Source organism: Lycorma delicatula, chromosome 4, assembly GCF_047948215.1.
Source record: "Lycorma delicatula isolate Av1 chromosome 4, ASM4794821v1, whole genome shotgun sequence".
Lineage (NCBI taxonomy): Eukaryota > Metazoa > Arthropoda > Insecta > Hemiptera > Fulgoridae > Lycorma > Lycorma delicatula.
The window spans coordinates 67,906,292-67,925,607 of record NC_134458.1 but is presented as its reverse complement, the minus strand read 5'-3'; the positions used below and the strand labels follow the sequence as shown (position 1 = coordinate 67,925,607).

Here is a 19,316-nt window from a genome sequence, read left to right as displayed (position 1 = left end):
AAATTTTCCTGCCACAATTTCTTCACATCATTTCTTTCTAATCATACACCTCATTAATATCTTCTTCATAATTCAATGTTGGCTTATGTATTTGTACTATAATTAAATCTTTTGATATCATCCCAGTTCTTAATAGTATTAATCTTACTATAATAAAACATACTTTCTGCACCCACTTTGCATTTTCTTTCCTCATAATTATTGCCATTCCATTTTATCATTCCTTTCTTGCAGAATAGAATATGGCAAATTTTCCACACTTCATTTCACCCCATCCTTGTCGCCTTACTTCACTAAGTCCTATTAAATATATTTTATTTATCTTCATTTCCTCCTTGAGATTCTTTATTTTTCCACTCTGTAATAAGGTTATATTATATTGATATTCTAAGTTCCTAAACACAGTGGTTCTTACCTTCTTTTGTTGCTTCTTCTGGAGATCTGAATGAGAAACTATTTTAAATTTGGAACATTTAACAGAAGAAGCATCATAGCATAATGCAAGGAATTATCACTAAGATCATTGGTACAATGCTTTTCCGTTTCTTTCTGAATTCCAATACTGTTGACTTCACAAAGAATTTTCTCTGCTTTTGGACGCAGTATCCCATCTGCAAGGTGATAGAGCAGCCTTTACCCACCACTGCTTATCTGCCTTCTGAGGAGGCCATTGGCACTTGTAATGGGTGGGACTCCTTTACCGGGAATATTCAGTCTCTTCATTCATTAGGCATTTGTATATGTTAGCAATTGCTATTATATACAATTTTCACCCACCTCTCTACTACAGGGAGGTGAATATCAGGATTTTTCCTTCATCAAATCTCAGACCTTAAAAGCATTTCCTAGCTTCTCTAGTACTTTTAGAGAGGAAAATATAATTATGCCGTTTCAATTTAATTTTTCTCCTAGCTATGGATCTATATTATTTATTACATACTTTTAACTGATTCCTGGCTCCAGCCGAAAATGAAATGTGTATATCAAGAATTTGACAATGAAAAAAATAAATAATAATTTTTTTCAATAATTATGTGAAAATGTTTGAGGTTTCTTTACAAAATATATGTTGTCGTTTAACTTAAAAAATAAACATGTTAAAGTCTATCTAAATAGTAGGAACCGTTTTTGAGAAATTCAGCTTTAAAATATAAAATATTGGTAGACATTATAATGAAAAAAATTATTTTTTCATTCTTCTATTCCGGTTATTCTTAAGAATAAACAGATACGTTAAAAAACAATATTTGTTTCGATGATTCGTTTGTGTGAACGTTTTGCATATTACAGCAGTAAATTTATTGTTTTCTTTTTAATAGATGCAATAGTTTGCAACGTATAAGTGATATTTAAGAAAGATAAAACGTGATTTTAAGTTAAGTGTATGTATCGTTCGTTATTTTCTTATGCATGTTTTTAAACCAAACGTAACAATTTACTATCCTATTTTTGTAATACGATTTATATATCACGATGAAGATGCACCGTCGTTAAACATTTCTTTTTTTCTAGCCGTGCGATCACTTGAGCTTTAAATATGTGTACCCATGAACGGGTCAAAGACGTGTAAAACCTTTGACTCCAATTATTAAAATAACTCCTGTTTTAATGATTCTGGTACTGCATTTTTCTCAACCATCGGATTGTGAATGGTGGTATCTTCCACTTTAATTTGCTGAGAAACGTTCAAGGTCCTCACGCAAAATTTCGTAATAATAATAATGTTTTTATGGCCTCACATCTCCCCTTACAACCTTCCACTAAAATTAAAATTCTGGGAAGCAGGAATGACCTAGACAGGGATGAGAACAACAGAACAGTTTAATATATTAAACAAAAATAATAAGAATAAATATGTATAAAATATACAGAAAATCATTCCTTAAATCAAGCAATGTAGAAAAATAATATCCGGGAATATTTATATGAATAAAGACTCAGAGCTAAGACCTTGGTAAGATTATCGAAACAAGCTATATTAATTACTAATAATTACGCTACAGGCTACTGATTACTTATAATCGGTGTCTTTAGTTATTAATGAAGTATTTATTTATCTACCACTGAATTCAGACATTGAATATCCAAGCAAAAATATCTAATGCCCGAATATTAACCATAGTCTCGCAATTATTAATTAAAAATTAACTGTTTTACGTACTTATCAAAACGATTCGATATCAACACGATGAAAACGAAAATTTATATTTTGCATATTTCATAATCAAATTTGCATATGTAAAAAACAAATTACATAGGTATACCGTTTGAAATAATTAATTATTAATTGTAAAATCAAATCTTTTAATTTGATTTTCCTTAAAATTAAATTAATTCGATAGGATTTTCCTTAATTATTATCTAAATAATTATTAAATAGAACTTAAAAGGATTTCGTGGTTCGTAAATTATGAAATAGAGCTGATCTTTATGTAAGATAACTTTCTATTTTCGATTACATTATAGAAAATAAAAGGAATAAATTGTTTGCTCGTGTCCTTTTTACTCGTTATTTCAGTGTACTTCGGTACATCGTTTTTAGCCAAGTGACAAAGCATATTAAAGTAGACGTTTTACTTTTCTTTTACTTCAATTATAAATCAAAAACCTATCGTAAGGTCAATGAAATTCAAGGCGAGCAGTGAACGATCTTTATCTTTACATAAAGACTCATATATGTATCCATACAAGGCTTTAAAGTGTCTTTCTTTTTATTCCAGGTGAAAATATAAATATTTCTGAGAATAAAAGGTCTTTAAGAAAACGACAATATAAATTTTTGCAAAAGACAAAAAGAAATCTTATAAAAATTTTTGTGTTGGGCATAATTTTGTAATGTTTTGACCGATGAAATAAAAACTATAGTCGTAAAAAAAATCTTAAAAATTAAAAATAAGTTCTTAATTATGAAGTTTTATCAAATTATTAGTTGATTTTTATATAATTTATTATCAAGCGAAACAATCGGTAAGGATTTTATTGATTTTTTCTTTTAATTTTATATTATCGGTAATATTTTAAAAAAATTTATGGTCACGGCACGATTCCTTAATTTCCTTTACTTAACATTTTTATTACAGTACTCAATTTTATCTAAATTTTGAAGAATAAATATGACTTTTAATTTTATTTTTATGTATTTAATCTGTGAAGGAATATTTTATTTTAGTTTTATCCCTGATGTAGAACATACTATGATGTTACATACATAAAATCTAATAACATTTTTAATAGATATATCTCATCTACTGAGTTAGAGTCGACCGTTACCAAAAATTTGGTATTAAACCGGTTAAAATATAAAATCAGAAACAGAAATCTTCGGTTCAATGTCTTCATAAATGCTTTTTTTTTTTTAATTTAACAAATTAGTTCTGGCGATGAAGTTTCTTATATTTTACAATAAATTATTATCTTAATTACGTGTATACTCAACATTTCGAATCGTTTTCGATAAGCAATGAAAAATAAAACTCGTGTCGATGAACATACGTTTACCTTCCACCCAGAAGTAAACGTAAATATATATTTACGATTACCTTCCACACAGATTGTATTAATATCAGTTCGATAGTCTAAAATCTAAAACATTAAATTCACATTACGGTGACTGTTCAGAAAAATCTAATAATTGAAAGTAATTAATCGCATTTAAAATTAACATAATCTAAATTTTATTTATTTTGAAATTTTTGACAGAATACAAAAAGAAAGAATTATAATAAAATTATTAAAATTTAATAAAATAAAATAGCTGAACGGCCGACATGAATATACTCGATTGAGAGTGAAAGCGCGACCTGGAAAATTATTTAGAGAAAAGTTTTTGTAATTTAAACTACAACGGTGTTTGCATAGAAAATACAACAGACAAATTCTTCACCAAACAGTTTACGTTCAGTAAGAATTAACCGAACAGCTGCTAATCGTTTCTACATCTGTACATAAAAAAAATTTCCAGCGGGAAGTTTTTCAGATAAAAAAATAGAATTTCAATTTTACAATGCGATATCTGCTATTATTTACGATATCACTCTGGCCTAAAGCCAACGATACTAATCTTTTAGTTTACGGGGCTACGACGATTCTTATCACCAGATTTGTAAAACGAGTCTACAATATATATCATGTTACTCTGTTCTTTTGGCATGAAAATTTGTTGGTAGGCGGTTAAAAATCAGCTTTATTATATATTTATTTTTTAATACTAACAAATGTTCATCGTTATCGTGTTTTTCTAATGAGTTTAACTGAGTTTTACGAATCCTTTCCAAAAGTCTGTATTATTCTTGCGAACCAAACGTTCTATTTCTAAAAATCTTTCTTCAGAGGTTTTGCATTTTACTGATTCGAGTCTGTAGGTCTTATATTTGTTAACTGTTTTCACGGGAATACAGAATCTCTTTTAGGCTGCCTGCAATTATTTTATTTTTTTCTCTAATCGTGATCTCGAGACCGAATTGTCTATTTTTTCAATCGCTTCATAATGATCTTCAAGTGGAATGTTAGACTTAAGCGTTTGATCTTCATATTACAGAAGACTCCGTTGTCGTATATTTTCGTAATAAACGAACGATGAAGTAATAAAAAGCTCTCAATTTAAAGTTCCCGGCAGTACTACCGCCGAGAATAAAAGTTAATCGATATTTTGTAATTTTTATCTTAAACTACGAAAAAATTAAAAAAGGTTAATGAAATTAAGTATCTGAAACTAGAAGTCATTATTTCCAAACCGGTCTAACCCGGAAAATTTAATATTCTTAAGAAAATGAAGTAAAAAACAAACGAAAAAATTATGTACGATAGATTTTCCAAAAGAGCGTTATATTATTCTAACAAACTGAAATATACGAGTAATTTTAGTTTACTACGGAGATACTGCTTATCTGGAAGAGATCAGACTTTCACATTCGAATCATAAACCGAAAACAGTAATTCCTTTTCCATTGTTAAACAATTTAAATATAATTACGTCCTTTGTTTCAACATGCGTATACATACATACATACATTATTATTAATTTTGTTTATTTTATTTTTATAAGACATCGGCTGCTAGCGCCGATAACCTGATTTATTTACTATCGAAATGATTCCTGGCTTCACTTATACATGCAGAATACTCGCACGCGTACACACACAAATTTTTTAAAAACCTAAAATAAAAAACTTAAAGCTAATACCTGCGTACTTGAAATGTAAAGGGCCTTACACAGTCTCGTTAATAAAAAAATTAAAATGTTGAACTTGAGATTTAAAACGGAATAATTTGTCATTGTATAAGATGTAAAGAGCCTTATGCAGTTTCAGACGAAAATACAAATATATTAAACAGCCATGTAAATCTGTAAATTCCTCTTACATGTAATAATAAAATGTGATCGAAATTAACAATCTGTATATGATGAAATATTCTCGTTTTACGATGAAATTTCATCCAAACTTGATCATTTTCATCAATGTCGTTGAAACTTACTTTCAGATATTTTTTAAATCCGCCTCTTTGACGCTCATCTTTATACGTATTCGTTCCTGCAACGTCTTCTCTTCTTTTAGACTTACCAGGTTTTTGCATTTAAATTGAGATTTATAGACAATGTTTAGTTTTGTGCTAAGGTTTCCCACTGACACTGGAGGGTCAAATATTGCCCGATCAAGCAGTCGATCGGAGACACTCACTTACTCAATAGTTTCATTTTTTTATATAAAATAAGGACCAGACGTAGATAAAAATAAATAAAACTTAATTTTTTTTCGGTTTGAGGCTATAAAATGAAACTTATAGCCGGTCGGCGTAGACTATTTTAGACAAATTTACAGAATTAAAACTGTCGTAAATCGATGAAGATTGTAAATCTATTGTTAACCTTAGTTTTTACCTCGACATATACTTATGATGACAGGTAGACGATTCAACATTATCGAAGAACTCAATTCAACAAATTGGCTCGATTAACGAAGCCTTGTTACTAATGAAAGACTAGTTTTCCGTTCTTATTCTACAAACAGAAAACTGTTCAGTAATGTGTTACAGAAATATCTTTCATTCAAAACAAATATATATATATATAATATTTCTGTTAAATGATCAAATTAAACAGACACAATGTGACGTTAAGGGGAATCGTTTTAACATAGATACGTATTTAAAGTCAAAAATGTTGTGATTACAGAATAAATCACAGGCGGTGTGAAATTACTTTACTTTCATTGCATATGAAATTTAAATTACTAAATATTGTAATATATAAATTATTGTAATATATACGGAAATTTTCTTAACCATTTCTTCTTAATAGTTTGCATACTACCACCCAGTTTATTTCAGATTAACTATAAAAACCGATAAGCTCTGTGTCTATAGAATTATTTTCCTTTCAGGTATTCAATAAACGTTGCCAACCCGTAAGTTATGAAGTAAAATAATAAAAAAGCGACAACGTTTTCCCTTAGTTTTACTTTTTTGGAGATTATTTAAATAATAAAATAAAATTACATAAATTACCAGAAAAGTAAACGGGAATAAACCGATATTTACCTTAAAACTACCGATATTTACCTTATAATGAAGCGAATTATTAAATTTCAGATTTATCAGAAAAGATATATCAAATTTTAGTACGCGTTACGAAAAAAAAGCTACTCTCTGATGAGTTTTTCTCATGTGTTACCGATCAATCGACCAAATATGTTGTTCTACCCATGTATTTAAAAAAGAACGAGCTTATTTAAACTTGTTTTTTTTTCTATGTAAGCGCCGGATGTGTTTATTAAATTATTAAACTCTGTTAGTCAGAAATCTGAAGAAATTCAGGTTTAAGAAAATTTTGTCTTATTTTTACCTATTTTCATGCAAGTGCGATTTCAATTTTCTTAACTTATTTAAGAAATTATACGAAAAAAAAATTTGTTTCAATGGTACTCTTGCTGTACCAACATAATTTTATAATTCGAATAAACCAAGGTATAAGACCATTAAAACTGCTCCCGATCTCAGTTAAATATTATAAGATAGTATAGTTCCTTTACTAGATATAGAACACAGTATAAATCTCGTAACTGAAAATACATTATACCCTTTTATAAACCCCTTTTTATAAAAAAAACTTTGGAGATTTTTTCAAATAAATTGCATCTCACGATCATAAAGTCGGTAAAAAATATATAAAAAAAGTTTTCTACAAACCACTCTTACATTAAATGCACTAAAAAGTAGAAATGAAAAAAATATGTAAAAAAAGTTTTAAAACACCACTCTTAAATTAAACGCAAAAAAGGTAAAAAATAATTTTAGGACGGTATCTCAAAATGGATTTCACAACATCTTTGATGATGATATGTAAGATTATGTGAAAGTAATAGCTTCAAATTAAAAATTTTGATGTTTTTGCCAATTTTCTGTTATGCGTGATGAATGGCCTAAAGAGTGGAGAGCTCATGTAAAAGTACAAATTTTTTATCCCCACTCTTTAGGCCATTCATCACGCATAACAGAAAATTGGCAAAAACATCAAAATTTTTAATTTGAAGCTATTACTTTCACATAATCTTACATATCATCATCAAAGATGATGATATTAGTGTCGATATATGATGATATTTAGTGTCGATCTTAAATCCTTTTAAGGATTTTAAATCTCCAAAGGATCTTAAATCCTTTGGAGATGAAATTTTTGTCTTGAAGTCTAAAAAACAGATTGATAAAATCCGAATATAAATTGTAAGATTTGCACATCTTAAAAATATGTTACTAATCGGCCTATGAGAGTCAGGATGCATATAATTGTTACTGAAAGTTTTGAGATTGACTTTCATTTTGTTTCCTAACTTCACGATAGTTTCCACGGTATCCTGTTTTATTTAAAAAAAATTGAATTAATCAGTACGCTTGAGAGATAATATATATATTTATTTATATTTAAGCTCTTTGATTTCTCCTTTCTGTAATACTATATTTAATAATAATAAATTTAAAATCTTGAAAAAAAAACAATACTATTAAAAACCAACAATTAAACAACGAAATAATGTCTTTATGTATTTATTATTTTTATTAGGATCTCACGCTTAATATATACATATTGTTAAATTAGACCAACACCGATGCGCGGTAAATTTTAACCACTTACCCTTATGTAAATCACCGTCTTACAAATTACAGATAAAATAAATTAATTAATCGAACGGTTTGATGATTTTAAAGTAATTTCTCAAGAATATAAACGAAAAAATATGTGAGAATTAAGTAATTATGTTTTTACCGTATTTCACATATGTATGCAAAAAATAATGAATTTTAATTTTCTGTAAATACTCGTAATTCATTTTCTAGATTTACAGAAAACCAGATTTATTTAATAAGAGCGAACCCTTACCGTGTGTATGAATGCGAACGGTACCAATTTATGCAAATGTGCACTGTCGATATTTGCAAAATTTCAAAGCTGAATCACTTAAAAAACAGTTCTTACAATTTTTATATGACTTTAATATATCTATTAATAATAATATATAATGAATATATATAATATGTTTATTTAATGTGTAATGAATTGTTATCTCTTATAGGTTTAAGCTAAAAGGATTTTCACACAAAATTATAAAAACTTTATTCATCGATTAAAAATGATCACTTTCAAAACGCCATTTATAAAAGAATTCTAAACATTTTTATAACACTTTAATGTACCGGGTGATTCAAAAATGATTTCACAGCTTTAAAAGTATATAAAATTTACTCAGGTAACTTACAGATTCGGTTGAGGTATCATTTCATAGAAAAACACATCACGTTTGTCACCCAACATTCTCTTTAGTTCGATGTGGCTTCCATTTTTAATTCGAAATAAATCCCACCTGAAGTCGATTTCATTCCAGACTGTAACCAGCAAGTCGGATGTTAACTCTCCAGCTGGGGTGTTAATTCGAAATCTTGCTCAACAAGATCAGCAGGCAAAGTTTGTACATAAACCCGATCGTTTATGAAACCCCTACAAGAAAAAATCTATCGGGGTCAAATCTGGGGAGCAAGGTGGCCGTGCAATTGGACCTTCACGACCGATCCACCGACCTGGGAATAGAGTAACAAGAAAATCTAGGACTTCTAGGTGGTAATGAGGTGGTGCCTCGTCTTGCTGATAGAGAAATAGCGTTCATCTCGGTCATCATCGTCTGACTGAGCAATTGAAAATTTTGAATCATGTCTAGACAAATTATAGCGTTTACGGTTGGAAGAAGAACGGGCCATACAGTCTTTGTTTGCTTAGGACAATAAAACCGTTGACCTTAGGGCTATCACGTAATGTGCTGCAAAATTTCATGAGGGTTTTCGCTACACCATATTCAGCAGTTGTGGGTGTTCAATGATGTGAAACATTGACATCACTAAAAATTAATTTGTCTAAAAATGTATCGTTGTCTGCAATTTTATCCATCATTTCCACACAAAACTGTAACCGAGCAACTTTTTCGTCATGTGTATTGTTGAACCGCGGTTAATTTGTATGGCTTCTAGTGCAGTCAAATACGCGCTAAACAGTCGTTTGTTGAATGCCAGTTTCACGTGACGCACGTCGATTTAATTTCTTCGGGCTACGTGAAAAGCTTTCTCTGAATTGTACCACAGCAGCTTCAGGGACGCGTGGGCGTCCTGGTGATTTTGTTTGTTTAACAGAACAATCTGTCTCAAAGAAGGTTTGGTGCCAAGAATAAATTGTTTGCCTACTAGGAAGCTCACTACCGTACTCTACGTTGAACTGCAAATCGTGAAACCAAAATAGCGATTACGTTCCACACCACTAAATGTATCTATTTATAACAACACTGGTGACAGCGCTGGTGGCCAAATTCGGTACTAAAGTCAAACTTGATATGTTTTGCTATGAAATGAGATCTCAACCGAATCTATAAGTTATCTAAGTAAACTTTTTATCCTTTAAAGTTGTGAAATCTTTTTTGAATCATCCGGTATTATGTTCTATTCAAATACTAGTTAAATACTTTAGCTCATTTAAAAAATTCCTATAATCAAAATTAGTTTTAACGCCGAAAAAAATAAAAAGTTCTCGATTCGAACAGTTTATTTTTAAAAATCTTTATACAGCCTGTTTGAAGCCTTAACATTTTTATGCCAACTTACCCATCGCACCGATTTCAATGATTTTCATTTTATATTTTAAACAGAAAGTTTCTCCGATAGTTCCGTTGTGTTTTCCTGATGACTTTAGTGTAAAACATTTAAACGAATGTATAAAACGTATTGTTTCTCGACAGGAATACATTAATCGGTCGCTTTACGGTATAAGTCCAGGTCTTTGTTACAGCTATAATTAACGTAATATATACAAGTGGTGCCTGCCAGAGTTGCTTTTTCTAAGAGTAATGATGTTTACTATCAGCCATTCCCTGTATCAAGTTAAAATGTCGCTTATGGAGCGAAACACCTGCGTTTTGGTGAGCTTGACATGCGGATGCGTTCGGCTCGGTGAAGGCGACGCGTCCATCACGAAATGTTGTATCTGCTCTTATCGCCCATCACCACCCTTTTTTCGTTTCTAGGTGAACTTTTGAGATCTTTATCAGAAGATAAAGGTCACTAATTAGTTTCCTTTTATTTCGATTGTAATTTTTACTCTTTTTCTCAGCTTCTACAATTCTTTCTAGCACCGTTTTTATCGATCTTTCTTTTCTCCTATGTCACGACCTGTTAACTTCACTATTCTAAATAGTTCCGATTAAACACCAATTCTCGTTACTTTTTCATTTTTCATTCTTTCTGTCCATTTAATCTCATCCGATTTGATCCATACTCGCATTTAAAATACCTACGCCCTTTCTTTTTCATTTTTCGTAGTATCCGAGTAGTACACTCCGAATTTAATACTTAAAAGACAGTTCTTCATGATTAACATAAAAACTGTTTTTTTTTCTGTTAAATTTTTCTGCAGCCATTGCTATTCCAATCTTTATTTCATTTTTATTTTTTTATTTTTCATTTAAAATTTTATCTTAGTATCTATAATGTTTTGTTCCTTCAATTCTTTTTTCTTTCGTTTAGACGTTCATCGGCTATAGAAAATAAAATATGATAATGAGTATTACGTTATCGATAATGGAAGTTTTATCCTCATAACTGTAATTTTACTCTAATCCATTTTCATTAATTGAAATCATTGATTGAAAGTCCTCTGTTTCATCTCCTGAAAACACCTTGTTGTCAGCTAAAATAAATACAATTTATTTTTCTTCTCCAATTCCTTTGTCTTCTTCTACAGGATTTAACTTTCCTAGCATCATTGCTGCTTTTTTTTTCTCGACGTTTCATGACTCAGGGACCCCAAAAAACAAAAGAAGTGGAGAGTAATGCTCGTAGGTACGTACGAACGTAACCCTATGTATGTACATGCGTCGGCGTATTAATAACTTTTCATTGGATAAACCGATTTTCATGGAATTTTTAAACAAATTTAACCCGGTATTTAATATTTACTAATTAAATAGAGCTCATGTTTATAAAATCTCGTATCAGCTTTTTAATTATTAAATCTCTGTAATTACTCACTCAACATTGTATTTTAATTATATTTTATTTTTAAATAAATTATTCATATAAAATTAACCGATTTTGATGAAATTTTGTACAGAGACGTGCATGTATGGAGAAATTTGTGGGTAAAATATTAGGGTCAATATCTCCAGGCTGTGGGGGGTAATTTCGGGGTCAGTTTTCTCAAACGGTTTACAAATATAAGCCCACTTTATATTAAGCTCAGTACATATGTGCATGATTATTATTTTTTTAATACAATTTTTTCCAGGTATGTGACTGAATTGGATTAAACACCATTAAAATCTTATACATATGATTTCAGGGTTATTAAATAATTCATAGATTTTTGCAATTTGTTGAGTAATATATAATATGGCAATAGATACATTTTTAGAGGAAATCTTCGATTTTAAACATAAAAAAAATAATTGCCAAATTGTTTAACGACCATTCTGTAACGTTAAAACGTGTTTATTGAAAAAAAATGCGTAATTTTTAATAACAATTTTAATTAAACCTTTAATCCACAGAAATATTTAAACTAGTCTTGAAAAACCTTGTGGCAAAATGTTCGTCCATCAGTCCAAAAATCTGTATCCGTTCCTCAAAACAAAACAAAATTCTTAAACGATTTCGTCATTGTGCCTTCGATTAACGGCTGTTTCTTCGATTATTCCTCTTGTTAACGCGTAGGAAGTAATATTCAGTCACTTTTCAGTTTCATTTAAATAAATTTTATTTTATTTTTTTAAAGGCGATACCGTCTTGAAATTTTCCAATTTGTTATTTCAAATAAATTTTTATTTCTTTAAATTATTTATTTATTTATTTAATCTCGTAGACAGCTTTGTCTAATTTTTCCAATTAATTTATTAAAATTTAAAAAAAAATTTTTTTCACGGTTTTAACATAATTTTTGTTGAGAAAATTAATTAATGGTTTATGTAGTCATGATATGTGGCTACATATGACTACAAAAAATTATAACAATAACAAAAACCCAAGGCTTGTTTTTTATTTCTTAATTTATTTTCTGTCAAACCAAGCGATTAAATTTTATTGCTGAAATTTTACTTCCAAACACTGAAGAAAAACTAAAAAATGTGTAATTTTTTAATATTTTTAAATCTAAATCTCTCATGTCAAGTGCACAAAAAGCCTATTAACCACCTAATAAATCTTTTCTCATTTTCTTTAAATCGGGTGGTTTTTGTCCTACGATATTTATCGCCCAAGTTTTTAGCGAATCCTGTTTCATTAATGAACTATAATTTTATAAATATAAAAAAGCGTTCTTCTGCTTGTTTCGGGTAACCTAAATAAGAAAACTTGGATAATAATTAAAATAACTGCAACGATGATGTTGCTTTGATGAAAATTTCATCTATAATAACATACACTTAAATACTTAAAGATATAGATATCTTTGCGGACCCGCCTTTTTGATTCCGATAGAGATATCGGACTACTCAAAAATACTTTCTCCTTAAAAAGTTCCAAGAAATTTTCAAATTTGGTGATCTCAAGAAGACAAGGTGCTCCTCTTATTTAGAGAAAATATCAACACTAACTGCCACAAATTTAAGGAACACCCCAGTTCCTTAACGGCTCAAATTTTGTGAGACATAAAACACCTGACTGATTTTTTTATTCTTACTATTGTGACCATATCACGTCGTTAGTATTTAAAAAAATATATATAATATTAGCTACGTTGTCGGAAAGACGACAAAATATTACACGATAAAAAAATTGCAAATGAAGTTAAAATTTAATAAAGTAGATGACAAATAATAAATAAAAAACTATTTATAGATTACTTGACAGATAAAACATCGGTATTAGCTTTTTTAATCATCGCATAAATAAAATTGCTATAAATGTATTTCATTCCTTTAAGTGTATTAATATAAATGTACAATATGAAGTTCAATTTTGAACAACAGCGTAACGAAAAGAGTTCAGAATAAAACATGCGATTATACATATTTTTCGTTCGATGATGATGTTAATTTAAGTCATTTTTGTGAAGTAAATATAAAAATAAATATTAAAATTTTCCTCCTGTAATTTCTGGCCTTCAGTAAAGAGAGTAAATATTCGATTATCTTTTAAAATATGTTTGTGTGTGTTGGCGTGAAAGTATTTATTCGTTTATTTAATAACGTAGTTATAATTGTAATTTTGTTTCAGGGTTATTACTGCTACTCGAAGCCGGAGAGGAAGTAACATGTCTTCGAGGATCAGCTGTTATTTTACAGGCTAAGGCTAAAGCAGCGGAACTCAAGGAAGCGGCACTCGTCGAGGTCAGATATTTAAGATTTAATTATAATTACTATTAGTTCCATTGAACGAATTGTTTATATTTCCCGAAACTATTTACTTTGTCATAAGCGTTTAATAAAATTATAGGCTCGTTCGATCGGTATTTCTAGGTCCGAGTTTGCTTATGTTTGTTGAGGATGTTTAGATATGACAGTTTGTGACTCCATTTCTGTTAAAAAAATGCACTCGTGCTTGCCTATGTAAAATTAAACCGTACTAAAATTCTTAGGGTACAAATTGAGAGGTAAATTTGTGCTTCCTTATGGTTTCTGATTTAAGAAATTGAATGAAAGTGGTCCGAGACCTTAATTTTACTTAGGTTTTAAGAAAAACAGGTTAAAAACGAAAAGGTTTTGTCGGAAAATACACTTTTTAGGTATAGAATAAATTACTTTGTTAATTTAACAGTAAACAAATAAAAATTTCTAACTAATTTTGTAGAGAATTTAATTTTGAAAAATTGATGTAAATAACGTCTATTAAAATTAAACACAGGTTTGAGAAATTCAACTTTAATAAAAAAAAAACACAAAAACTGGATCGGAAATAATCTGATGTTAAAACAGAACAACCTTCATCAATTTTTGAACAGTATTTTGTAAATGAAAACTACCAATAACAGAAAAAAATGAATAAAAAATAGATTTAAAAAAATTAAAATCCCTTTTTTCTTTTTCTTTTTTTTACTTTCTTGTACGAAGTAAAGGAAATATTGTAATCGCGAAAAATTTCGGTTTTCTGATTTCAACGGAAATAATATCCATTTTGACCGTTCCTGATTCCGTTTTGACTAGTTTCGGCCTGACGACTGTTGGTCTGTCTCGCATAACTCAAAAACGATTAGCCGTAGAATGTTAACATTTTGTATTTAGGACTGTTGTAGTATCTAGTTGTGCACCTCCCCTTTTGATTGCAATCGACTGGGCCAAAAATATGTATACAGTCAGACCTTTAAATAAAGCGGAGTTTCAATTTTAAAACATTTGGATTTTGGAGTTTTTCTTAACTGCAATAATAAGCCCTCGTTGAGAGCTTTTCAACCATATACATAAGTGGTACTTATCTTCATTAGTTCCAGAGTTAGAGCCAAACAAAATTTTAATTAATGAAATGTTTTGATCTTACAAGGGGAAGGCACATCGGTTCGAATCCGACTTCATATATTTACATTTTTTTAACTTTTTTTTTAATTTAAACGTATTGATTTATTAATAATTATTAACCTCTGGTTGTAAAAAAAATTAAAATAATAATTCAATAATAACAGTATAAAAAAATATGAAAAAATCAAGTTATGAGTGAAATAAAATTTATGTACTTCAATTTTAATTCAAAATTTTTTACAAAGAGGTTAATAATTATTAATAAATCAATATATTTAAATTAAAAAAAAGGATCCAACACGTTCTCGCTTACATCACATATCTACTTGAGCGACGTGAAACAAAATCAGTACATAAACTAATATAAAATGCTAAGGAAATTTTTAATGCAATTTTTCTTGAGTATAATTCAATGTTGCGTAGTAGTATATTTTTATGAAGATACGTAAACAGTGTACTATTCACACACGCAATATGGTTCAAATCGGTGTCCCGAAGCCCGTGCCTTCTCTTTGTTAGCTACAGTAATATGAATCTTAGGTGCCTTACACTGATTTAACTTTTATAGAAAAAGGTCACTATAGTTATTTTCTTTCAGAAAATTTGGTTACGAAAAACAATTCTCCTTTAAACAGTAAGCATGATCTTAGTATATCATAATTTTATAATTAGAAGAATAATTTTATTTCCAAAGCCTGTCTTGTTTTACCTTTTACACATCCTTAAAAACGATTAGCCGTAGAATAAAAATGTGTATATGTAATTTAATAGGCGTACAAGGAAGTCATATGGTGTCCACATCAGATTTTTTTTAAAAATTGTTAAATATCTCTTGATAAAGTTGTAAACATTTCTTCAAAGCAGTCGCTCAATCTAGTGCCATTCTGTTCAATGCGTAGTTCAGCTCGGCGAATCCATGCTAGCCGGGCACGTCTAATAGCGTCATTGTTATTCCTAATAGTAGCTCCGGCTTCTATGATACGATATCTCGATTCATCTTGTGTGTCGATACGAGTGGAATAAACTAACGACTTCATCCAGTCCCAAAGGAAAACGTCCTCTGGCGTGAGATCGAGGTGGCCATTTTACTGGTCCGTTTCGACTAATCCATCGCTTACTAAATGTGTTATTTAAATGATTCATCAAACAGTAGCGAGCAGGTGCATCATCCTTGAAAACTACATCTACACTCTATCTGAAAGCGGAATATCTTCCAAGAATTCCATCAGATTTGTCGCAAAAAATGCTAGTAACGCTCTTCATTGAGCCTTGGCGTAAGAAAAAAGGGCCTATGAGATTATCACCAAGAAGACCACACCACACATTAAACGAAAAGGTGCGTTGAAAATGACTTGTAGCAGTCTCATAGGGATTTTCATCTGCCCAAATGTGAATGTTTCGATAATTTACAATGCAGTTTCTTGTAAAACAGGATTCATCAGTAATTAGAATGTTACTTAGGAAACCGGGAATAAAGACTTAAATCGGGAATAAAATGTGATGTTCACATTTTCTAATTAACCATCGATAGAATTCCATCCGTTTATCAAAATCAGGTGGTAATAACTCTTGTACACGTGTTGTATGAAATGGGTATAATTGTTGCTCCCGTAACATTCGCCACACTTGATTGCGAAACATGAAATCGTTGTGACAACCTTCTGATGCTTGAGATGGTAGATAATTGTACAGCATACAATATGCTTCTTCAGCGTTGCCATTTCTCACAAAACGTTCACGACTAGCATCGAATCGTTGTGGTTTAAGCATACCTGTTTTTCGAACTCGCCTCTACAAAGCCTCAAATGTTTTACGATCCGGTACTCTTCGATCTGGATAATTTTCCCAGTGTTCACTTATTTTTGGCTATAGAATCATCTTCCGAGAGATTGCTGTGCAATTTGAAATCACTCTTTATGTAGGAACTGGTTGGGGGAAAAGCCTTTAATTTTTAGTCGATATAAAATTTTCCTTCATTTATGTGAGCAGTAAGAAATGTTTGCACATCACCTCGCGTGTCCTAAGCCTTTTAATACGATGTGATGAAACATAAATCGCCTAAAAAAATATACGATTTTTTCGATATTTTTGTAGAAATTGAAGTTGCTGGTGGAGATTTCAGTTACCGGTCGATCTTAACAGTAATAAAGAATGAAAAATTACCGCTGATCGTTCATACACCAGTCGAGAGCCGATTTTTCGTTTCTGTATTCACCTTTGTTATTCCTTAAAGCTCTATAAAAATAAAATTAAATCATTATTATTATCATCCTTTTTTAATATTAAAACCTACATGTTACAGAAAAATACTGATGAAAATTTTATATTATCATCGTATTTAATTATTCCTTGTTCCTTAATTATTCATTGTTATAATTTCTTCTTTGTAATATAGATCACAGGCGACATTTACAACTCCTTGTAAATTGCTGTATACTTAAATCGGACCGCTTTCGGTTAATTTCACGGGTTTTAATAAGAATAAGGAAAGAACAATAAATTCAGCGTATTGAAATCTGTGTATATTTTTTCCATTTACAGAAATATAATTTAAATTGGCTCATCTCTACAACAAATGTTCGAAATGAGCTCCGTGAGCGTCTATAGATTCTTGCGTTCCATCGGTCGTATCGAGATACAACCGTTGCAAATGGAAAAGATTTAAATCCCACATATAAAGTGTGATGTTATTTTACAGATCGTCAAAAAGCGTTCGTATCTGAAAAGTTCGTTGGATTTGGTTTGGAGATAAATATCGCACGGAGTGTAAGGAAAAACTGGTGTCTATTATTAATGAATCCATCGACTATATGGATCAGCTGCGATACAAAATACGGGATTTTAGGAAATAATAAAATTTTTTAATTTACAAATTGCTTACCAACGCAAATTTAGTACCGGCTGACTGAAATCGGTTACCCTTGCGTGATCCTGTAATATACCACAAAATAGATACAGGTAATTCCAACCTGAAGGGATGAACTAAACAAACCCATCGAAATGCCTTTAAATTCATCATCCGTTAACTGTTTAACGTTCAAATGCAATAAAAATCAGTAGAAAATACAAAATTTGATAAAATGGAGTCAACCGATAAGATTTTAAATCAATTCTATCACAGGTATAATTCAACTGTTCGGGAGTACCAAGTAAAGGTATCTTCTTCTTGAGTCTTTCTAATCTTATTCCTTATATCCTATGAAATAATTATTGTTACTTTAAAATTTATGGAATTCAGTTTGAAAAAATTATTTTTGATTTATAGCAAAAATCTTTCTTACTGCATTTAGTCAAAGGATATTTCTTCCATTTATTTCCTGTAATTGAAACTGGAAAAGGAGGACAATAATGAAAGAAAACAGAAAAAATCCTCAAAGTCTTTTCTCAATTTTTTATTGTTATTATTATTAATATTACGAAAATTATTGTTGTTAATGTACAGCTCTACAGTCCTCGGAGGGTCTTATCTTCTTCCACGATATTCTTTCGATCAGTCTAGTCCGCCATTCTCTCACACCCATTCTTTATAAATATTCCGAAACGTCATTCGGACGTCTATTTCTAGGTGGAATATTTCTCTCGTGTTAGTAATCCCCTATCACTCTTAGTTTTGCCGTTGTTATTTGCCCTAAAGGCTGATTCTTAGGGCTTTAATAGATCTCACTATGTATCTGCCGCCCGTTAATTCTTCCGGCTTATTCGTACCGTAATCTTCATGTGTTATCCGATATTTAATGAACCGTAGATTCTCTTAAAAAATTTTTTTTTCAAAGTTTCCTCTAACTTTCTTATCCGTAAATGTTGTCGACTAGGTTTTTTTTTGTCTTCATTCATTTGATTTGTTTGATGCAGCTCTCCAAGATATTCCCTATCCAGTGCCAGTCGTTTCATTTCGGTATACCCTGCACATCCTACATCCCTAACAATTTGTTTTACATATTCCAAACGTTGCCTGCCTGCACAATTTTTTCCTTGTACCTGTCCCTCCAATATTAAAGCGACTATTCCAGGATGCCTTAATATGTGGCCTATAAGTCTGTCTCTTCCTTTAACTATATTTTTCCAAATGCTTCTTTCTTCATCTATTTGCCGCAACACCTCTTCATTTGTCACTATATCCACCCGTCTGATGATTTTTAACATTCTCCTATAGCATCGCATTTGAAAAGCTTCTAATCTTTTCTTCTCAGGTACTCCGATCGTTCAAGTTTCACTTCCATATAAAGCGACACTCCAAACATATACTCTCAAAAATCTTTTCTTGACGTTTCAATTAATTTTTGATGTAAACAAATTATATTTCTGACTGAAGGCTAGTTTCGCCTGTGCTATTCGGCATTT

The 19,316-nt window shown here is 30.3% G+C and overlaps 1 protein-coding gene across 1 annotated transcript in view; it reads left to right on the top strand.

The window, feature by feature from the left end:
* Window positions 1–19,316, top strand: part of LOC142323501 (uncharacterized) — a 222,737-nt gene that overhangs the window by 155,386 nt on the left and 48,035 nt on the right. Inside the window, exon 3 of the mRNA XM_075363238.1 lies at window positions 13,741–13,853. Coding sequence (XP_075219353.1) covers window positions 13,741–13,853 — 113 coding nt within the window. The remainder of the gene's footprint in view (window positions 1–13,740; window positions 13,854–19,316) is intronic.